Source organism: Nyctibius grandis, chromosome 19 (assembly GCF_013368605.1).
Source record: "Nyctibius grandis isolate bNycGra1 chromosome 19, bNycGra1.pri, whole genome shotgun sequence".
NCBI classification, from domain to species: domain Eukaryota; kingdom Metazoa; phylum Chordata; class Aves; order Nyctibiiformes; family Nyctibiidae; genus Nyctibius; species Nyctibius grandis.
Genome location: NC_090676.1, coordinates 3641535 through 3665484, shown reverse-complemented (window position 1 = coordinate 3665484; position 23950 = coordinate 3641535). Strand labels below are relative to the sequence as shown.

At 41.8% G+C, this 23950-nt stretch overlaps 2 protein-coding genes across 2 annotated transcripts; one reads left to right on the top strand and one right to left on the bottom strand.

Moving 5' to 3' along the window:
- Positions 1-510: 510 nt before the first annotated feature.
- On the bottom strand, positions 511-6837 carry PSMA7 (proteasome 20S subunit alpha 7). Its single transcript, XM_068416127.1, has 7 exons — positions 6648-6837; positions 5089-5215; positions 3538-3662; positions 2145-2267; positions 1624-1743; positions 999-1061; positions 511-741 (listed from the first exon to the last, which is right to left on the bottom strand). The coding sequence occupies exons 1-7, from the start codon at positions 6741-6743 to the stop codon at positions 649-651; spliced, it is 747 nt and encodes a 248-aa protein (XP_068272228.1). The 5' UTR covers positions 6744-6837; the 3' UTR covers positions 511-648.
- A 497-nt stretch (positions 6838-7334) lies between these two features.
- Positions 7335-23920, top strand: SS18L1 (SS18L1 subunit of BAF chromatin remodeling complex). The gene is made up of 11 exons (XM_068416177.1): positions 7335-7495; positions 11148-11224; positions 12531-12615; positions 13135-13279; positions 16639-16836; positions 17842-18006; positions 18924-19025; positions 19423-19515; positions 20848-20967; positions 21589-21716; positions 21916-23920. The coding sequence occupies exons 1-11, from the start codon at positions 7427-7429 to the stop codon at positions 21940-21942; spliced, it is 1209 nt and encodes a 402-aa protein (XP_068272278.1). The 5' UTR covers positions 7335-7426; the 3' UTR covers positions 21943-23920.
- Positions 23921-23950: the final 30 nt, after the last annotated feature.

Here is a 23950-nt window from a genome sequence, read left to right as displayed (position 1 = left end):
TTTTAGCATTAGGAAGCGACTGGTCTGTAAAGCCCCCAGCAGGCGCTCACAACAGCAACGCTTTATTCTGAGCCAGATGAATCATGCAAGGTCTATGCGAGCACCACGCCATGCACCTCTGCTGTGACAACACGCCTGGGACCTCCCAACACAATCCCCCACCCCTGTCCTGTCCCTCAGAGGTAAACCCCACCCTGCTGCCCCCAGCTTGTGTCCAGACCCCAGCCCCTGAAAGGTGAAGATGCCAGTTAAGGAAGAAAAAGCATAATTCCATGTTAGTGATGTTGAGGCTGCAGCACAACCCTTGAGGTGGCCACTTAACCAAAAAACAGGGGGGGAGCAAACAGCTGAGTGTGGAAAAGAATCATTAAACAGAGTGAAGTGTCCAAGGAAAAAATGCAAAGTCTTTGTCCTTCAATGGGTCACTACTGCTGTTTGGTAGCCGACCACATTATCCCAGGTAATTAAAATCCAAGGAACAGACAGATTTTTTTTTTTTAAAATAACAGCTTTAAAAAAAAATCAGTAGGTTTATTGTAGGTCTCAAGAGGGGCACAGTATGAATAAGTAGAATGCCTACACGCTGTCTCTACAGAATAACCCATCACTGAATTAAAAAGAAGCAGCTAAGCAGTTGCATTTCATTCATCATGATGTTTTCTTCTGTTTTTTCTTTTCATTTTCTTCCTTTTCTTTTTCAATTTCAGCAACATACTTCTCAATTTCTTCAGGGTTTAGGATCTAAAACAAAAACACAGGTGACCCTCAAGATACCGATACAACTTCGAGGCTTTTATTGAAGCCATTCTAGTTCTGACATGGAAACAAAGCGAACCGGGATTTATCCAGACACAGGTACTCTGTGCAGACACAACAGCATTCCTTGGCCACCAATAACAAGCAGGAGTATTTGCCAGGGCAGAAGGCGAGATTAAGGGCTGGCAGCTACTGTGGATCACCAAGGACAGGAGGGGAGAAAAGCAAAACAAAGGCCTTACCTTCAGCGGCTGTTCTCGCCTCATCACTGCCAGCTCGATGTTCTTCCCACCAGACTGCACAACCTTAACCCGAGGTAGATGGAGGATTAGGAGCGTGTCACTTCATTAATTCCAACAACCCCCTTTGAGGCCTTCTTAGAAGGGGAACAGATACAGAGGGGGAGTATTTTGCTCATTAGCTCTAAGCTCCTGACTCCAGTAGCAGTGTAACTCCCCAGAAATAAGGGTCTTTATTCTGGCATCAGCACCCTCGGTGGCTGGTGAAGAACACCTCACTGCCACAATCTCACTGGAGGTATTTTCTGTATTTTGAACTTCAATACAGACGTAAAATATTCTGCGTATGGTTTAGCACATCTTCGGTGTGTTGGTTTCGATGCCCAGAACTGCCCTCTGTTTTCCTCCCCAGAGAACTGCTAGTAAAGTCTGTCTAAGCTGCAGAAACTGTTACCTGAAATATTCTGACCCTTGGATTTAACCCCACCCGTGGCTCACACTGAGCTGTTTCCAGACCCCTGTAGGGTACTTCCCTGGGACATGCAGGGAGATTGTCATGTACTCACATTTACAAAGTTAATCCAGACATACAGGGGGAAGTCACACAAGGGATCTGAGACAGACTCACCTCAAGAAGAGCCTTGATGACGAGTTTAATCGTTAGATCATCTGTTTCAATGGCTTCATCAGTATAGTTTTTCTCCAGGAATTCACGCACAGATTTGGCTCCTCTGCCAATGGCATTAGCCTGGAAACATTGAGGGAGGAGAGAGGATGAATGGAAGTTTAGGAAAGACTTCATTTACAGAATAAGCAAGGAATAAGAGTTGTGCAATTACATAATCTGAAAACATTTTGTGATCACTATGTGTTTTTCAGGAGACTGAACATGTTACTTCCCATGTGTCAAACACAGCTGTCAGGCACAGGGGGGATTGGGTTTTCTGGAAAACAGGACAAGATTTCACAAGTAAAGCTAAACTGCAGACTGCCATTCTCAGTAAATTTGATCATCAAGGGGTTTTGCAGCTGTGAGCCAGCACCACTGGCCAGTGAGGTCTCATTTCTACCCCAGTCTCTCTTTAAAGGTTTAAAGGAGACATTAACTCACCAGTATTTCATTACATCTCCACAAAAGAATGAACTCACCTTCCAAGCATGGTATGTACCGGAGGGATCAGTCTGGTACAGCCGCGGGGTTCCATCGAAGTCAAATCCCACGATAAGAGCAGAGATACCAAAAGGTCTGCGGCCGTTGCTCTGCGTGTACCTCTGATTGGGAAGAAGAAATAACACACACTTCAGAAGCAGTTCTAAAAATGTTTTTAGAGCGGAAAGCAACCACTGTAGAAGTTACAACCAGAAGAGCCACCAGAATACTTGTACAGTCAGGATTCTGTGTCTCACAGAGGGCCCTCAGCAAGGGCAGTGTCCAGCCCCTGTCCCTCACACCCACTGAAGCTCGCTGCGTGATTGCAGTTACCAGGAAGGATCTCTCTTGGCTGCTGGGCGGTGCTGAGGGCCAGGCAGCAGAGTCTGCAAGGCCGGCTGTAACGTTCTGCTCTGACACACGTGCTTGGGAAGCCAAAAAAGGGGATGATGACACCTGAACAGAGTCAGTTTTCACCCCTGATTTGCAACAGTTCCATCAGCAAGCACAGCACCCTCTGCAGCGATAAGCAGGCTACAGCACAGCCCGCGTGGCAGCCCTCCTGCTGACACCAGGTTAGCAAAGTCCTTGCCACATCGCAGGCCAGAAGCATCCACGAACAAGGAGGTCTGACACCACCAGCACCATTGCAGCAGGAACTGGGGAAGGTTTATGGTTTGTAACAGTTTTAGAGAAATCGTCAATGTGCCAGAATAAAAGACACAAAAGTGAGATGACTGTAAAGGAACCAAGTGAAGCTCTGGACAGTGGTATGCTGCTCCGGCAGGGCAGCGATTGTGACAAGTTACACTATTATCATCAACACTCTACTAACACGTGGCTCTGCGTAAGTAAATTAGACTTTTTCTAATCCCCCACTAGTTGCTGAAAATCAGTTTAATTCACTGGGAAATGAATAATTTTATCCCAGAATGCAGTTGGGCATATTTTGACACTGTAATTCATTTTAAACTGATGAATATCAAATGTAAAATATATTAAGCACTGATTTCTCCCCTCTTATCCATCCCTGCAACAGCTTAGTAGGAGGAAAAATGAACAGGAGCCATTTTGACAATAACACAGCACCATTGTTAGGAGAGTGAATTAGAGCTGGAGATTAGCAGAGCGTTCCTGATGATATCACACATGTAATTATGCAGTCCTTAAAAGCACTAATTAATTTCTTCATCTTTGGATTAAGAAAAACAAACAGTAATCAATCCTCCTGCTCTATTACTACGTCCCTATTTCCAATAAACACCTGCAAAGTGTTTTGTTACACTGATCTTTACCAGCTGAGCAGAACAAGGCCAGGGTGGACACTTCACATAGGGTGAAGGGCTGTTCATCAGGACGTGTTTTTAAGCATCTCTGTGCGGTCCAACGTACCTGTTTCAGACTAGCAATGTAACGCGTGATGTACTCCACGGTGACAGGATCCTCCACTGTAAGTCTGTGGCTCTGACACTCCACACGAGCTCTATTTATAACTATCCTGGCATCGGCTGTCAGCCCTAAAACAACAGCGTATGCTTAGACTCATGCTTCATACCCTACGCACAAGTAAAATGATGAGTCTTGTCCCAAGAGGCTCACAAGGTCTGTGTCAACAGCAATGAAAAAAGCAAAAGAGAGATCACACTTTTCCAGGGTTTGCTGAGCAAGGAAAGCATTTTTAAGGCAACAGAAAGAAGCCAATGTATCAAAATAAGCAGAGGATGTAGTTTACAGCTTTCATGTTTGTGAGTTAGATACCCAACACACGCAATTCTGAACCCGATAATCAGAGTATTACTGACAGGAGAACAGCATTCCATCCAACAGCAAATTAGCAAAGCAGTCCAATTCTCACACACGTGGGGTTTATGTTTTATGCAGTTCCCCCCCAGCTTTATCTGCACAGCAAACCTTGACCAGCTGATGAGGCTACAGCAGCACGGTGTTGACAAAAATGAGCGTGACCCTTTGAAAAACTTTTTTAATTTATTTTTTTATTTTACTATTTTAGCTAATGATGCCATTTTCAAATGACAGCCTTGCTTGTGTCCGAGAACTTCTCTACAAGCTTGTGAACCCACCTGCGTGTACCACAACCCTCAGCTAAGGAAGCAAGGCAGCAGACGGAGCTGAGCCTACCACTCCTTCACTCTACATCCAAACGCTATTATTTTTGCTGGTTAAATCAGATCTCCCCTTAAAGCATTACTAACACTGACACAAAGATTCTAAACTACTTGAAGAGAGAAGAAACCTCCTGAAATACATTTTTTTTTTCTCTCCCTTTACGTTTTTTTTTTTAACTTTCATGCCTCCTGTTTAAGCTCTGGACAATGGAAATTAAGGCATTTGGAACAGGAAGAATGTGGAACTAGAATAGTTACGCTTCAAATCCAGAGCTGTTCATACAGAAGGAGGCTTCTGAAACAGAACAGAGGAGATTTCTGTTTTATGCAAATTTAGCTTGTTTGGCTTGGTGCATGTGGGAAAAGGTCCCATAACTGACAAATGTCTCTTGTGGCTCCTGTAATATGTATTACTACTATATTAATAATAATATATAAAAATATAAATATTTAATTTTAAATATATAAAATACATTAAGTAAATATATATATAAATTTAAATATATCTATTTAAACAGCATATATCTGTATTTGTGCCAATGACACATCAGTTCTCAGTCTTCATCCTCACATTAAACCTAGAGGACCTCAGTAACTTTTACACGTATTTCCTCTCATTAGATCATCATCTCTCTCTCTCTCTCTATTTATCCATGCAGTGGGCTACTCTTATTTAAAAAAGAATAAGCAACTGTGGAAATACTCTCCTTCCCCACCGTCCTCAGCCAGTTACACTAAGTATTTTATCTTCTCAGAATCCATAAACATACCCAAAGGTGCTCCAATAACTGCCAAAAACCCTGAAGGGATCATGTACCTGCAAAAGCCATGCAGACATTGTCATCGAGAGCACAGATCTTCCGTACGGTTCTTTCATCCTGGAGTTTTGCCACAGACTTCTTTTCCACACCAAGAACAACAATATCCTTTCCTCTTACTCCAACCTTCAAGACATTAAAAGAAGAAAAAAAATAAGTTAAGCTAGGCCCAAACAAGATGTAGCTGCAGACTTCACTGAAATCGGTAGGGAAATAAACACAAAACCGCCACACTGTAAACATTATTTCAACTTGCAGTCAATATTTTATTTCCCATTGCCACAACCTGGAGAAAGGACTGATGTAACAAAAATTGCATTAGATTCCAGGGTGCAGTTTCATAATCACCTTATATCAATTTAAATCTGTGTGGCTCCCAAGAGATACATTCCCACTCCTCTTACCAACTGCATTTTCCCCAGCTCTCCCCAAAACCAGCATCTGTGGTTCCACAGCCACAGAAACAGGATCAACAAGGAAACTACCACTCCAACTGGCCCACTGGTATTGCTCAAGTCAGAACCCAAAACACTGAAGATTAGACCACGTAAAACCTATAAGCAGCCTGTCCATAGCTTGTTGTAATTCATACTTTGAATATACCTTTTCCAACATCAGGGAGGGAAAAAAAGAAGTTGCCCTTTCCCACTGATTCCCACTGCTTCTCATAGGGTGGTGGGAATAATTTTTTCTTACGGGGTGGCCCTGCTGTTAGTGTGTTATAGATGTTTCCAAAAACATTAAATTCAACCAGCTACTCAAGAGAGAAGACAGAGGTAGATTACGCTGCACGTTAGCTCCACTTTTACAGTGTTTTTAATTTATGAAAAAAATAAGAGCTTATTGGGCACTAAGTCTTGTCACATTTATTCCCATTCCAAAGGCAGTAAATTTTCTTCTGGGTATTTTGTTATTTGGATATTAATACTTTTTTTTTTTCCCTTTCCTCCCCCAAATTAAAAAACCCTTCATTGAGCAAAAGCTTGGGACAACTGCAAGCTAGGAGCCAGAAAGCTGCTTCTACGTGCCTTTACCGACACGTTTCCCAATCCACTGGGAATTTGCATCTGGCACTTACCGAATCACGGAGCAGAGGACCCGGACCCCCACCCTCCCGCAGGTCCGCGGCAGCTCCGCTCCCTCCGGAGCCGGCTCTGCTGACCGGCCTACCAGGGTGCGCAGCGGCTGTCAGCACCCGGACACCCACCCGTACTGGGCCTCACGCTCAATGCACAAAACCTCCAACACTCCCCCCCAAACCCCACAGCACGGGCCTGCGGCAGAGCCGAGCTCCACAGACAGCGCGCCAGCCGCGCTGAGGGACGCGGTGATTTTTAAGGCAGTTCCGAAGCCCGTGTATAGCCCGAAGGCTGCGGCGGCCTCAGGGCACCTCTCTGGAAGCAGGGCACGCCGTGCCGGACCGCCCTGCCCCGCAAGCCCGGCCACACTCGTGCCGTGGGCCCGGCAGGCCGGGGAGCGCGGCCGGGGGCAGGCCCCGCTCCGGGCCTTCCCTCAGCTCGGCCCGGCGCACCCGCGGCCGCTCCCCGCGCTCACTCACCGCCGTGGAGCCCTTCTTCACCGCCTCCTGGGCGTACTCCACCTGGAAGAGGTGCCCGTCCGGGGAGAAGACGGTGATGGCGCGGTCGTAGCTCATGGCTGCGGCCCGTGCGTCCCCACGGGGCCGGAACCAGCCGCCTCCCTCAAAACAGCACACTCATCCCCCCGCCCCCCGCGCGCCGCGCGCCGCTTCCGGAGCCGCGCGCCATGCCGGCCGCACGCCGACGGCGCCCCCTGCGCCAACTCCGTACGCTGCACACCCCAAAGCCCGGCGCGGAGAGGCGGGACCTCATCTACGCTCTTAGCGTACGGATCCCGCGTTACGCATCCGGCGTAGTAGGCGGCCGTCTCCCCGCGCTGGCGCACTTGGCGTACACGGTGGCGGCCGTACGCAGTTGGCGCAGCCGGCGGCTGCTGGCGGAGGCAGGGAGCTGCCGCTCGCCTGCGACAGGAAGCCCGGCGGCAGGGACGCACCATGTGCGTCTGCCGGGGAGGAGGCGGGGGGGGGGGACGAGGGCGGCCGCCTCCCGCCCCCTCCCCAAATCCCCGCCGCCCCCTCCCCGCCCCGAGCCGGCGGCGCGGGCGGCGGGGCCAGGGCGGTGCGCGGCGGCGGGCGGTGCGGCGCCCGGGGCTCCTTGCGGGGCGCAGATCGTACCATCTGCGCCGGCTCCCCTCCCCGCGCACTGCGGAGAATCTTTGCACGGCACTAGCAGCCAGATAATAACAATATTATTAGAGCCTGGAACCGATAATATTATAGACACATAAAAAAACCCCACCATGTCGGTTGCCTTTGCTTCTGCTCGCCCAAGAGGCAAAGGGGAGGTCACCCAGCAAACTATCCAGAAGGTAAAAAAGCATGCTTTTATACAGACCATTTTAGACATTTATTCCGTCCCTGCTCCTGCAGCTGAGGAGAGGCGGCTGATTTCTAGGGCGATCAGGAAAACTAGTGAATTTGCCAGAGCTGCAAAGATGGACAGCTGGAGAGAGAGGTGGGGGAAGGAGGAGGAGGAGGAGGTGGAACAAAGCAAAGGTGTTGAGATCACTGCAAGGAGAGAGCGAGAGAAGGACTTAGGGAATAAAATCGGGACGGCTGCTCGCAAAGGGGGAAAAAGCTGCCAATAATACCTTGGGAAATCGCAATAAAATCTGCAAATATATTATTGATTTCTGATGGTAGGTCAGCTTCTGGCCCCAAAAAACACCCAATCTCAAGAATGAATTAAGATTAAATACTGAATTTGCAAGGGTTTTCTTTTGTATTTGGATGCAGAATTTTAATGTCTCAGAAGACAGAGGGAGCACCGATCACTGGGATTATTCATGTGCTGTTATTATTACTTGTGATGTGTTTGTTGATGTTTAATGACAAATGAAGGCTTTGGAAGATTTTCTCTGGAGAGGAGATCTCCGCATAGCTCCCCTGTGGAGGCCAAAGCAGAGGGTGCCTAGTTGGGAAGTTATTGTTTCCTATTTCGCAGGATTGACAGCGGGGCTGCGCACACATGCCCGACAGCCCTTCCTCCTGCACACAGGAACGGTCGGGAAGGAAGAGCCTGGACATGTCCATAAAGAACATGCATGGTTTTACTTTGACCGCTATTTGTCATTTCTACTTCTGCCCTATTTTTGGCGCGTTCCCCACCGCAGAGGTGTTCTGTTTATGTTGTGTAGGGCGGTGGGAGAGAGGGGTGTATGTTCTACACGGTCCATTCGTAAATAGTGACCAGTGAAGGAGCACCATGGCTAATACGGCAGTGAAGCAGTGGATCATCAGTGGGTTTTGCAGCCAAACCATTATTTGGTGCCAATTGATGACTTCTAGGGGAAAAAACCTCAGTGGAAGACTGTGACAGAACAGAGAGTAACACACAACAAACCGCCGTAAGAGAGCCTGAAGAGATGACTTGAATCTCAGGAGACTCTTTGGAAACTAAACCCATCTTGTGTAGCTCTTGCAGCACATGTAGTATTGTCAACTGATTAATTTTAAACACTAAAATATTTCAGACTCAGTGGGTAAGTTTTTTTCTAACCTCCAGATTGGCTGGGGTCAGGACAGAATTCCATCATTCCGATAGTTTGTACTTAAAACCATGATGGTATCCACAGACAAAGGGCAGCCAAAGTATCTCCAGGTTGATTTTCAAGCCCTTTCCTTTTGCATGTTCATAAACTTTATGGTAGCTTCCAAATGTTATTTCTTTACCAATAATGTGTAAAAACATTTCCCATCTCAGGTACGTTTGCTGGCCTGTTACTTCAGGGCTGTTCATCAATGTCGGGTTGTTGGCAGTGATTTTCTGTTTGACAAGCAGTGATGCTGAGGAGACCTGCAGGCGCAGTGACTGGATGGGCTTTCTTGTCAAGTATAGAAAAGGGGCAGTGAGAGAAGGAGCAGGTGCTGGGTGAGGAACTCAAACAATCCTCATCAAAGTGAGCTTTGTAGAACACATACCAATTTCTTGAGAAAGAATATTATTAGTATTTGCATTTGTAACATATAAGCAGCTTATTTTTATTTATTAACTCAGTTTTGATAGTCTTCCAAAGCTGTTCCTATCCCAGTACCAACTATTCCTAAAGTAGATTTCACATGAAGGAAGTTAAGAGCTTTTGACAGGACAGCAGTGGTGCTGGTGCTTTAAAATAGTTCATCAAATAGCATTTACAGGGGAGTAAATTTCAGTTTCTTCTGTATAATGGAGACCAGAACTCAGTGCTTTTTTCCTAGTAAGTTAGGAAGAGCTATTCCCAATTCTTTTTCAGTAAGCAAAATGTTCTTCAGCTAATTGTAGAAGCACAGCCCTTTTCTGGCGAAGATACCTGTAACATTGCTTGGACTTTTGCTGCTGAATACGTATCTTAACTGAACGTGAAAATATTGTCAGTGGCATCTGTTGTGGAAACTGAAAAGGACAGCTTTATATTCTTTGCAAATTCTATATACAGGATCTCCACTGACACAGGTGAAAATTCCATACCACAATGAGTGGAGAGCATGAAACAAAGAGCTGCACAATGTGAATCAGGCAGGAGTATTTTCTCTTAAAATTATACGCTGCAGCTGGGTTGCCATGTGAGCATAGGCACGCGTGCAGGAGGAACATGGATTCTTGACTGATATGGTTCTGTCAGCGTTCGAGAGAGCAGCCGCCGACCTGCCATGGCAGGCCACAGCATCGCCTCCCTTCCTCAGACCCTCGCTGGCCTGAGCCGTGGGGGATCACTGCACGTTCCAGCAGTCAGAGCCTGTGGTGGACAAGGGTGTCCAGCAAAGTTCAGACCGACTTGCACGTGACAAGCAAGAAGCCGGACAAGCTGAGTTCTCTGAGGGAGTGCCTAGCTAGATTGCAAGTGCTTCAGAAAGACTCTTTGCTCATTTTCCTACAATCTAGCCCTTTGTTTGCATCTGAATGGGTCACGAATTTGTTCTGATCAGAACACATACCTATGCAGATTAATTCACGTTTAGCTCTTATGAAAACATTTTATTCTTTCCTCAAGAGTTCTTCTGTCCTGATGATACGGTGGTTCAAAGGACCAATCTTGCAAGCAGTTAATAGCAGTGGTACCTACAAACTGTATTACATAGTGAGTTTGTGCCAGAGACAAATATAAATTTGTAAATACTGTTGTTATTTTTCCACTCATTTCCCAGCAGGAAGCTTGCCACATTCACAAGAAAGCTGGGGGAAAGAGACCAACTATTGTATTTGAAATCTGAAAACAAATCAAAGGATATTTCAAGGTTTTAATTGTATTGTAAGTTCATTAAATAAAGGTCAGTGGTCATTTTGTCCAGCAGCTCTGATCTTCTTGGAACAAGTCAGTCACTAGAATTTGCTGAATGAAGCTAAGCTAGCAGCCACTGATACACATAAATTAACTGATATATAATTACTCTGTGTTTGCATTTTAATTCCTCCCTGTATTAGAACTGAACTACCCCGAAGGAGATATTGGGGTGTAATTCTCTTAAATGTGGTTCCAGTAGATCCAGTAACGCAAGTTTTATACTTCATCAAGTTCAGTCTGCACGTGCTAGTCCTGTGCAGGAAAACTAGTAGGTTTAAATTGTTTGAAAGTATGTTTCTTATTTGAAAGTAGGCAGGTTAGTAAAATCTGAAGTTTTGGAAAGGGTCGGGTGATATTTTAGAATGAGGCAGAGGTATTTCAGTGTGAAAGCATTTTCCTTCTTACAGCATAAAAATCTATCTGCCATTTAAGGAGCAAAAAAGGTAAGTCCATTAATTCTTCTGTGTTGGGTATTTCAACTGACTCCTCTAAAGATAACAGTTCATAAGTGAATGATTTGAAAAGCACAATCTTGTGGCTCAATAACGTCGTGTGTAGGTACTTTGTAATATCCCAAGGCAACAAAACTGCACGAAACACCATCCACTGCCTAGAAGGGTGAGTATGGAGTATCACAAAAACATGGGACTTTAATATGAGTCTCTTAGTAACGTGTTTTGATGGAATTTCTTTTACACAGATGCTAGATGAAAATCACCACCTAATACAATGTATTATGGATTATCAGAGCAAGGGGAAAACTGCAGAATGTACTCAGTGAGTATTATGAGTTTTAGAGTATGTTCGAAATTATTGGTGTACTTTTGCTCAAGAATGGTACTATGAACAGTTCTGTTCACTGAGAAAATAGTTGGACTATTCTTTTAGATTCAGTTGTATTAAGAAATGTATATTATTCTTGGAAGAGGTTTTTTTTCTGGAGTATTTGAATATTTAGTATTTACAATATTTTTAACAGATCATTTATTAAAATAATCATAAACAATCATGGTTATTGGACCACTTCCTCTACGCAGATTCATTAAATACAAGTATAATCAGGTACAAAGTTAATAACACGTTTTCCTCAGAAAGTAGCTAAATGTTAAGGATCAGCCATGTGGTTATCTATGGCTACAACAATATGCATGTAGACATACCAGTTTGTGTCACTGCTTACTATTCCTTATCTTGAAAGCAAAATACTTTTATAAACTGTAGGGGTTAAATCTCAGTCAGGAAGAAGAGCCAGTCTGCCCCATGAAAGGTCAAGTTACGGGGCCAAACCCAGAAAGCTGTAGTTTCAAAAAAAATGTCTAAAAAAAGATACCTTTGCTAAAGAAATCACATCACTGTTCTCTGGCTTTATTTTTGCCACTTTTCCCACTTCCCAGCCATTTTCCCCTTATCAGAAGAAAACTCATGCTAAAAAAGCATTTTCTCTTGCCTTCTTGGAACCCTCCCTGTTTCCAAAAGTTTGACTCTTCACTTTGCTCGGTGGCACAGCTGTTAGTTTGCTTTTAAATGCCCTCCTGTTCTTTATTATGAGCTTTTCCAGTTCATTGAGAACTGTGAAGAAGCATCAATGGTTCTGGTGGTGCTTACTTGAGTGAACACTCCAGTTAAGAGCACTCTTGAAAAAAACATTGTTCTTCTCAGCTTGCTGCCAGGGCAAACAGGTTTTGGGGTTTGGAGTTCTGGAATTTCATTGCTACCAGGACCCTTGTTAAACAGAGGAAGGAAAAGTGGCTAATTGTTAGAGCAGCTGACTGGGTGTCAGTACTCAAAGACTGAGGTCCCAGCTCCACAGTTCACTCAAAGTGCTTTCAAAGGAGAGTGTATTTTACCTCTCCCTTCCCCCAGGTTTACCCGTGTGTAAAAGAGGTGTTGAACACACTGATCCTTGATGAAAAGCATGACAGCACAGATATAGGTCATTACCATTGCTATTTATTACGACAGATGAAAAGTGGGCTAATGTAGTTTAACTAATCATTTGTAAAGAGCAAAAAAAAAAAAGAAAGGTTTGGAATTTTCTGTATTTTTAACCCTTTCCAAATAAGCTTTACTCCTTATTCTGTAGATACCAACAAATCTTGCACAGAAACCTGGTTTACTTGGCAACAATAGCAGATTCTAACCAGAATATGCAGTCCTTGCTTCCTGCTGTAAGTACCAGTGCTACCATCAGATACATTTACTATGCTGGAGGGAAATGTTGTTTGATTCTGTTACTGATCACCGTCAAAAAATATTCTTGCTAAATGGATTGATTTTGGAGGCATCACACGTAACACAAAATACAGCATAGCTTTATGCTTGACAAAGGTCAGTTTGTCAACGCACTTCTGTATTGTCTTTGCTAACGCGTATCCTCAGCAGCTACATTCTGACCAGCACAAAATGAAATTCATGTAAGTACAGAAGAATGGGCACAGAAGCCAGGCTCTATTATAAGCACAGTTTTAAGATCTTCACTGTGCTGCCTGCTGGTTTCTCTCTGTCATGCTGAACGTCATTCACACACAGTAGTCAAACGAAGAAAGGTTTACACAAGCAAGCCCTAAAAGTGAAGGAAGCGCACATTGAGTTGTGGTAGTTTTTAGTCACTCAGGCTAATGCGGGGGTTATTATTGTTCTAATTAAAACCTAACGAAAAGTTTGCTTCTCCTCCTTGTTATTTGCAGCCACCAACGCAAAACATAAACTTGGGCCCAGGAGGAATGACTCAGAGTGCATCCAACCAATCTCTCCATTCACAGAGCAATCTCAGTGATGCAATTGGGACGGGCCTTCCTCCTTCCTCCCTCATGCAGAGTCAGATTAGCAATGGTGAGCTTCGGTCCCCTTTGTGCTGCTTTGCTGTTGCTTGGCAACAAAATCATTAATGCAGAATATACTTACAGAGCTGTAAAAGACCTCTTCTAACTCACCTTTCAGGCATATGGGGATTTCAGGCACATGCTGAAATCATCACAAAATGGCTACAGTCAGTAATGATGTTGGCTTCTGCGAGGACTCCAATCTGCTTAGTATTTCTGTAGGGGAAATTAAAGACTTTTTTTTAAAAATGCGTAATGAAAATCACCAAGTAAAGCATCCAAGTTTTTAGTAAGAAAAATTATACATTGTGGTATTTTTCTCTTGAAAGTGGTGGGGTTGGCCAGGGTAAAATGGAATTGCTTGCATGAGTAACCGCACAACTAAGCCTTTAGATTGCAAAGACCTTCCAGGATACATGCCACCTTAAAAATAATTTGGTATTGCATCAGTCTTTGTCCTCTACAGAAGCTTGCAGAGATTGTACTACATAGCCAAAGAGTTTGCACAGACATTTCATATGAATAAGATAATATACTTTGTCATTTTTTTCTTTTGTTCATGCAACTGAAACTAATTGAAAGAGAAAAAAATATTTTTTTACTCTGTGCGTTTTATAGTATGAATAATCTGTTTATTTTGTAGTTCATAGTTATTTAGTCAGTTCTTGTTTCTGTGGGTCTTTCCTAGAGTGATAGACAGAGAAAACAGTTTATGTAAATAGAAATATCTGATTGTAAAATCACAGACCTACCTTGGCAGGGGGACTCAAGAGCAGATGCAAGCCATGAAATTACTTCTGACTTTTTAAAAATCTATTTGTGGTCACGCTGATAGTACCTTTTAAACTAATGGATGAGGTACCTACTTTAAACAGTTTCAGCTTGTAAAGTGAACTTACTAAATTTATCTGGGCCTTCTTTTTGCAAGATTTATTACCTAGTGTAAGTATTATAATAAGTCAGCCAAAACATTGTTTTGTGTTACTAAGGATCTACGTTTTCAGTGCTGTTGTTGCCGGTTTTTCTTATTTGCCCCCCATCCTCCAGTTCTTTGTAGTTATTTAGTGCTGATTGAAAGAACCAGACTGGCAGTCCTGGAGACTCGAGACATCCCTAGAACAGAAGCAGCCAGGGCAGTTTACCCCATGTTGCCCCAACCCAGTACTAAAACCCAGCCTGAGCTGTGGGGGTCTCAGGGTAGTTTACTCTCTGCCCAGACACTGAGACTCTGTCACCTGGGTAGTGCCAGGGATTTTATCATGAAAATCTCATTCCACTGGAAATCAGGCTGAGGACATAGCTACACTTCAAAATGAAGGTGTGACTGGGAAGGCAGTAGCTTGCCTCTTCTGAGTAGCCTCAAACAGCAGCAGTGACGGCATGTGCTCTGCTGCTAGTGCCTGCTGTGAGAACAGGACCCTCGCACCCGTGGGCTTGGGGACACTCCCCATGGTTGCCAGTCTCTACCGCTACTGTCTCTGTGCCAGCTAGAACCAAGTTAGCACAGCGATGCTATATGACACAGCAGTCTTGACATGCAGAGAGACTTTGAGACTGAGAAATTATTTCACATCGGTCAACAATCGTTGGAGTTTTTTGGGAAATTAGGAATAAATATGCACACACAATTCAAATATATGGGCTCTAGTACTTGTGAAAATTTCTCATCTAATGGCAATAGAGATGAAAGTCTGTAATGAACAGGTACAGCATGGTAAAAGGGGGAAGAACAGCAAAGAAGACATAGAAGCCACTACATTTTAGTCTTTATTGTCCTCAGTCAGGACTTTACAGGAGTCACCTCTGCAGGACAGTAACCAGGTGATTCCCTACATACATGATAACTCTCTGTAGTGGCAGCTAGGTCAAATGTAATGATAATTCTGTTGATGGGGACAAGTTAAAAACCAACCCACTGAGATTTCCCGTAACCCACCATTCACAAGTCAGTGATTCTTCACACCACAGCCCTGCAGGCAAAGCCAGTAGATTCAATAAACCAACCAGTGAAACTCAGCTGCCTCTGAACAGAATTGGGCCCAGCTGAGAATTTTAACTGTTCAGGAATCATGAGTGAGGCCTTTCAAAGAAAAACCCAACTGCCTTAGATTCATTAAAGTATGAAAGAGGTTCAATGCTTTGTATTTATCTTACTGTTTTAGTGTTTTTATTTAAAGACTTTTGGTCATGCTTTCATATTTTCCCTTACAATCACAAATTAGCCAAACCTTTTTTATATAATAATCTGCAGCAAATTTTCTAGTTTTGATGTCTATAAATATAATTAAGAGTAATTAATGAGGTTTGTACTAAGAGAATTAGACGTATTTTTCAGAGGCTGTAGATACACTTAATAACTGTGAATTAAAATATCGTTATCTAAACATTACAACATAATTCCGTCTCTTCTAGGGATTCTGCATGTTTTCCATTCTACCTAAATTAATTTAGATTGACAACAATACAGTTGAATTTGGATAGACAACAACAAATACTATCAAGATAGTAACAATACACAATGAGAACAACTTTCCAAAACTCATTCATAAAAGTATTTACAGCAACAAAAAATAAGGACCAGGTTCTCCCCAATTTTAGTTACCCAACAGCAATAGAGTTTTTAGAAATAAGCATACTGCCAGGTAAGCAGGATGATAAACTCAGGATATAATTGGAGCAGTCTGATAATTACATACTGTGATGTTGGAAGGGGAATACTGTAATAACAGGGATTATGATGGTGACTTGGAAAATTTATCTTCTGAAAGTCTGAGGTACTTTCAGTCAAACTTCAGGAAAGGGAGAGACAGGCTTGTCCTCTGAGGAGAGCGTCCCTTGGCACTGCCTAAGCCCCAGCGATGAAGGTTGGTCGGTTATAGAGGAACCGAATGGATGCAGCAATGTGCAAAGTGTTTCCCAGCCCCTACTGTGCCTTCCCATTGTCACCATTTGTGTGAAAGGGGGAGAGGAGCCAACAGCAGGACAGGAGGAAGGAAAGGACAAATTTCAGAAGACTGGGATGTTTCCAGAGTCCGTGTATTTTCTGAAGTATCTGAAATTACTGGCATTTGTTAATTCTGCTGCCTGGGAGGATCTGGTTGTAGGGCATTGCTGCTGGTTTTGTTCTTCCTGTCTGCAATTCTGTACAGCCTGGATTTGGCTGCCAGGAAGAGGAGGGTCACTCTAACTGTGCAGTAGGCAGTTTTAATTTGTCTGTAGATAACAGAGAATTTTAATAATGAGGATTTTTTTTTTGTTTTGTTTTGCCTTATCATAAGGTATTTTAGAAAGGCCGCGAGGGCTTTAATGCTCACTGTACGTTGCCAATAATAGCACAGATTTTCTTGTTGCTCTCTTTAATTTTTCTAGGTCCTAATCACGTGTCTATGCAGCAGTCAGGCCAGAACACTATGCCCACGACCTCTCTGAGTATGACTGTCAGCAGTCATGGAACTGGGCCTGGTTATAGCCATACAGTGCCTGCATCTCAGAATGTGCCAATGCAAGGCCAGGGGTCAATAGGCAATTATGTCTCTCGAACAAACATCAACATGCAGTCTAATCCAGGTAAACTCCCTCTTCCTCCTTCTGGGCCAACTTGACTTTTCAGTGACCTCAGAGGTTTACCACACATGAATTTGTTCTGTAAATATTTTCTGTAGACAGTGACAAACATACAAGAGGAAAAGGCAGCTTTAAGACATCTGAATTTCGAGGTGTCAGGCACCAGTGTAAGTCAGAACAGTTCCAGACTTGCTTTAACTTAGACCGACTTGCTATGGTTTGCAATGAGTTGGGGAAAAGAGGGTTAGCTAAAAGTGCAGTAGCACTATCTGATAGTAGCACTATCCCTGGCAGCAAATCCCACAACCGTGGGAGGGATCTGAGAAGCACCTTTGTCCTAGCTGAAAGAGCCTGCCAAAGAGTATTACAAGTTTACTGTTTGTACATTACTACCCCATTTTTGTAAATTTATTGATACTTCACAATGCTTTCAGGGCATAAAAAGACTAGCAGACAACTCAAGAATTAATCTCAACTTGTAAAAATGTTTACTACTGAGTATTGGATGGGATGTCCAATGCTTAAGAATTCTTTCTGACAATATGAAATTTAGGGATCAAATAAATCCTAGCATGTCTGTTTATTTAAACTGTATAATCATCAGGTATATAATAAGATGGAAGTAGAAGAAATAGTTGATTAGAAAAGAAATGCAGCAATGAATTAGTCAGGAGGTAGAGAGGAACAAGCATCACTTCTTATTTCTTTCTTTAATCCTACTCTAATAAGGATTACATTCTTTCAAATAAACTAATAATAATCAAGGCTAGATGCATTTTTAAATATCTGACTGAAGCAAATGGCAAGAACTGACCATGGAATAACATCCTTTCCAGATTACAGTGCAGAAGAGTTAAATATGTGCAGTAGGAAAACATCTCCCCCTGTGGAAAATCCACAGAATTATCAGGATGCACGTTAGTTGAAGGTTTTAACTTGTTTCCAAAGAGACTAGGGAGAAAACTGTCACATCCTTGTAGAAAACAGTATTTTCCATGTACATTGTAGTCTCCATGATGCACCAGCAAGCAGCAACATCACATTACAACTCAGCACAAGGAGGGAGCCAGCATTACCAGGGGCAGTCCTCCCTTGCCATGATGAGTCAGAGCAACCAAGGCAACAGCATGATGGGGCAGCGACCAATGGGTCCTTACAGAGCTTCACAGCAAGGTAAAATCTATTATTAGATTATTGATATAATACTTATTATTAGATCGATGATATTCGGTCCATCCGGTGGGGTAGGTAAGTCACAAAAATTTCCAAGTCACATTTATGAACAGGGAATCCCATGCGGGAACACAGGAGATCTCAAATGGTGGAAGTATCATGACAATCAGATGAACTTTAATCTGTTTTCAAGATTTATCTATTTAATTATTTCAGGTGTTTAGAAAAATAATTCTGTCTAAAAGGGATCATGTATCTCTAAAGAAAAGATGAACAATTTGATATACAGCTTACTCAAGCCACTGGGAATCTTTTCAGTTCTTTCAAATGGTATTGGATCAGCCGTAACATGGCACAGTTAACAAGGAACACATTTCTGCAAAGAAGATAATAGTTTGCCAGCAATTAGTACGAAAAATTAGGCCAAGGAAAGGAAAACACCAGAGGATAACTACCATGGTCTAAGACCTCTCTGGAAAAGTTCTAAGAGGTAATAAAGCTGCTAGACTGATTCTAACATAAACTGAATTTTGCTAAGAAAAAATGAATACATTAATTAAAATATATTTAATTCTGACAGTGTTATTGAGCATGGAATACATTCCTGTGCATTCTAATAACTCAGATTAGTATATGAAATGTAGCCATTACTTTCGGTATTGCCACAGAAGTAAGTGGTTTTAGGACATGTTACTGACCGCTGCGTAATTTCAATTTCAACCAGCTTTTTCTGAAAATACAAATTTATTTCCTTTCTCTAGTGAGCAAAACATCTTTGAAACTGCTCTCAACATACATAGCTTGTTTACTTGTCCAGATGTAAACACTCTTTTCTGAAAAAAAAATATAGGTAAGAAAAAACCCATCCCTTAGGAGTTCACAGGCTCAGTTTGCTCTCTCTTGTCTCTGCCTTGCAGGTTCCTCGCAGCAGTACATGGGTCAGGAAGAATATTACAGTGAACAGTACAGTCATGGACAAGGCTCCTCTGAACCTATGAATCAGCAATACTATCCAGATGGTAATTCCTCTGAGCTGTAGTCACTGTAATACTGATAAAGCGTAGATCAGCATGACTGCCACATTCAAGGACATGGCAAACCCATTACAATTCATTTCCAATTTAAATGATAGAAAATTCTAATCCCAGGGCATGGGAGCCTGCACACAACCATACGCGTCAGTGCATCCTGCTATCCAAACTGCCTCAAAAAGAGCACAAAGCCAAGTTTGGATTAGTGAATGCAAGAGATTTATCCGTAGGTGTGACTTTCCTTGTTATGTATTTGACCTCCTAAGTGGTCTGTGTTTCCTCTTACCTCATCTTTATGCATAAACAGCTTCATAATATATCATTCAACAATATATCTATAGTTATATTAACACTGTATCTGATAGATCTTTGCAATTCCTTGTAGGACATGGTGATTATGCCTATCAGCAGTCATCGTATACTGAGCAGAGCTATGACAGGTCATTTGATGACTCTACACAACACTATTATGAAGGAGGTAGGAAAATATATTGGCAATCTTTGTAAACCAAAGCTTTCATCCCCTAAAACACAAATGAAATGGTTATGAAAATGTAAATTATGACTTGCAATTTCTGCATCACTAACTGCTACTTAGCTATTACTCAAGGAGTGTCCAGGAAATAGAATTTAGCTATGTTTAGCATTTTTATACCATGACTGTATCAGACCATATACACAGTATCACGTCAGTAACTGTATTGTGAGGCAGTCATGCTGTGGAGCCTTGTGGGATCACTAACAACTTGTGCACAGCCTCACATTCGGTACAAAAATGATCCTCGGTTGTAGCTGAGCCAGGTGGAATTGTGGCTATGGATATTGAACTTCCTTTGCAGTAAGAGAAAAGACTTCCAGGATTATCAGTATCCTCCACTCTTACAAAACTGTTTAACAAACATTTTGTATAATGCAAATAAAAATGTCTGTATTGAAGTAAAAGATTAAGCTGACAAAGATAAATAACGTGCTGCAGTCAGAAATGGGGTTCAGAGCTGGAAAAAATTGGCAGCCATAAATGGAAATTTCTCTAAAGTAAGAAAGCCTACTGGTTAACTCCAGGACCAACTGTTTTTAATCTTACTTAATTCACCTTACAAATTGTGAAAAACAATGGCTTAAATGAAACTAATCTTTGAAAATCACCAATACTATGAGTTTACAATTCTACCACTAGAAAACTCTCTCAACAGTAGTATGTCAGTAAATTCAGTGATACTATATTAAGATATCTGAACTCTAAAGTAACTGCAAAATATTAACTTGATTATGATACAGCAAGGTGGCATTTAGGAAAAGCAATGTCATCTGTATAGTCCCTGTTCATTTTGTTGTTTCAGGATACTGCAAATGGAATTTCCATCATAGGTATTTAAAAAAATACCAGTAACAACTAGATAAGTGGTCTTTCTGGGGTATATGAATATTCATCACTATCTAGAAGAAAATACAGTGGGAGGTCTTCTTGAGAAACTGGCTATGTACCCTGGCACCCTTATCTTTGTGACTCTGTTTTTCTTCTGAAACACTTCTAGGGTAAAAAAAATCCTTTGGAGAACAGGTTGCTTGTTGGTTTGTTTGTTTAGTGATGTGTATAAATAAACAACTCTCTCCTGTTCAAAAGAACTAAAAATCACTGAATAAATAAACATCCTGATTGGCAAAATGCAATCATCTGTTTCTGAAAAGAGTCCTTGTCTATGAGTTCCAGACCAAGGCTCCTTACACCTTTGTTTTCCTTGTGATTCACATGCACAGTGAAATACCTGCCTCATCTGTAACCAGACTATTTCAATTTTTCCCTCTTTAGGAAATTCTCAGTACAGCCAGCAGCAGGCAGGATACCAACAGGGAGCTGCACAACAGCAAACATATTCCCAGCAGCAATACCCAAACCAACAAAGTTACCCAGGACAACAGCAAGGATACGGTAAGAAAACTGTCACTGACCAGTCAAGTGTTCGCAATGCTTCATCCTGGTGCCTCCATTCCTAAGCTAATTTCCTTGATTAACCTTGGACATCCATGTACCATTTCTGCTGCATCTCCCAAACGTGATGGTGCTTGACCTTGAACTGGCAATGTTAACCAAACTTGATAAATTGATGCTGATATGAACAGCAAATCCATTTTAGAAATGTAAGATCTCATGAAATAGAACCTACATGCCTAAAAAGTTAATTAAATTATTAACACCTGACTCTGCAGGACTAGTAGATAGTTTGGACTACTCAAACCAGATATAATCTGTGAAATTAAACCCAAAATTCAGTTTACGATATTAAAATCTGGCCTCCTCTTTTTAAAGGTTCTCCTTCATAAAAATCCACCAATATTGCTAAGAAGTAAGTGCACACAGCAGTCTGTACACAGAATATAGAATCCCAAATAAAAGGAAATCAATATCGCTAGAGGGCAGGTCTAGGCAGCGTTTACTCACAGTTCACACTCGCAGACCTTACTTTGTTACCATTATGTTTTACATTATGTTAACCATGAGAACTGCCCCTAGCAAATCAAGCCTTAGTAATAGATTTCTCTGTCTTCTTAGGTCCTGCACAAGGAGCCTCTTCACAGTATTCCAGCTACCAACAGGGACAGGGGCAGCAATATGGAAGTTACAGAGCTTCCCAGACAGGCCCATCCGCTCAGCAACAGAGGCCTTACGGCTATGAGCAGGTAAATTGTCTAAATCTCTGCTATGAAAAAGCAGATTTAGCTGTTAGCTCTGCGTATAAATCTAGCTGATAATTTGGTGCAGACTGGTGATACTTCAGTGGGTCTTTCAAAATTCATAGACCAAAAGAAATTGTCTAACTCACTGTTTGTAAACCTCTGATATATTATTCTCCAACTTTTTTATTTCTCTTTTTTATAGGGACAATATGGAAATTACCAGCAATAAAAGAATACAATCCTGTGTCAGATTCATTTCAATAGTATCTCCATCTTTTGAACTGGATGTACAGGCAGTTTTGATTAATTGTAATATGTTGGTTACCCCTTAGCACAAAGCAGCGTCTGTATGTGAACAGTGTTCATTTCATGCTGGATATGAAGCAGTGCACTACTGGTAACAAGACAATGCTTTAATGGTTTGATATTTGGTGCTGTGTATAGTACTGTATGTTGATACAACGCAGAAGTTTTTCATTTACCCCCCTCCGCCCCATTCTTGATGTTTCTAAATAGCTTTAGGATCATTTGATCACAGTTGTGCCCCGTTCTGAAAACAGACAGGTGGTTCTGCAGTCTGGCCCAATACAAAGCCATTCCGTCACATCTCGGTCCAGGGAAGTATCCTGGGGTAGGTTATTGATCTTTTTTTTAACTGAATGCGTTGAAGATTACCTGCCAGCCTCTGAAATCCATGGCTCAACTTCACTTCTTAAGAATAAGGGGATGGATACATTCCTTATGTGAAGACAGTTCTATGCTATGTGTTAAAAATAAAATTAACTTCAACTTCTGGCGTACCTACCAGGGCTAACTACCCAAGTCTTAGAATTCAATAATCTGCATAAGTCCACATTTCTGTCGCAAAAGGTACAGAAAGAGGATCAAAACCTATATTCAAGGAAATGTTAATCACTAGATTATATATCCGTGTAAACTAAGGTATTTCTATCATGGAAAGAAAAATAGAAGGGAGCTCTGAGATGTGCCGTATCAGCCTACTGGACGTCAATATTGCTTCCTGTTCTGCTTAGCTGAGAAAAGTATCTGGCAAAACTCCAGTCTTAAATACAGTACTCCAAATTTTATAACTTGCATATACATTTTCATGCCAAATTTTGCAAGCAGGTGGCTGGCATCCTTCTTTATTTCTGATTCTTCCATTGCCCTTGCTCAGATGTTCCAGCAAGCATTATAACCATAATATTGTCTGGTTTTTTGGTCTATTGTTCTTACAGCTCATCATCACTTTTATTTTTCTTTTGTAGCTTGACAGAAATAATCCAGAAGTAAAAGAAAAAAAAAAATCCATCTTTATTGCAGATAGGCAACTAAATTCAGCTTTAATTGTGAAACAATATTATGCATATGGAGAGGGGAACTATTAATGGGGTCAACCAGTGAGAGAATACCTATAGAGGGAGAATTTAGAAATAAAAACTAGTGTTATGTAAAAGCCAGTATGAACAATGTAAGTCACTTCTATTCAGTTTTATATGTTCCTAAAAAGTGTTGAAAAAAAGCACTTATAAAGTGCTTATATAAGTGTTGAATGAAATACCATGTCCAGACTTCTCTGAGGCAAAAGGCTAGGATGACTGTACTCCATGAGCATTTTTTAGTATGAGATTAACTGCAAATTTACAATACAGAGTAAATACACCCTCTGTAGGATTTTCTCCTTTTCTTTGTCTGAATTGGTGTATTTATGGGATTTCAAGTTCTAGTACTTTATATTTTGAAAAAGCAAGACAACAGGGAAAAGATCTCTCAATTCAGTACTTTTTTTCCTGTAGAGGAAAGCCTTTAACTGGACAACTAAAGGGTTTACTATTAAATGTTGTCCAAGCACTGCCCTTGCTACATTAATAATTTTAATTACTGATAAAATAGAAGAAATTTTTTTAGTCCTCATTTCTGTCATTTTTCCTGCTGGTGTTTTCATACAAATAAGTGCTCTCAAATAACAAGGAACAGAAAGGAAGTAAGATTGTTTTCTTTACAATATATTAATATTACAGGTAGCCAGAAGAATGCAGTATTGTTCTTTGCCAGCTTGGAAATATGCCTTTTCTGTGGTTTTTGAAAGTGCTGAAATACTTTTGAGAGAATATGAACAACACTTAAAATGAAACAGCAACATTACATCAATCTGAAATGTCTTACATTAAGAACTTCTTGAATGTTGTGTATATAATGTATTTGAAAGAGCACTTTGGAAATAGTTTGTACATTTA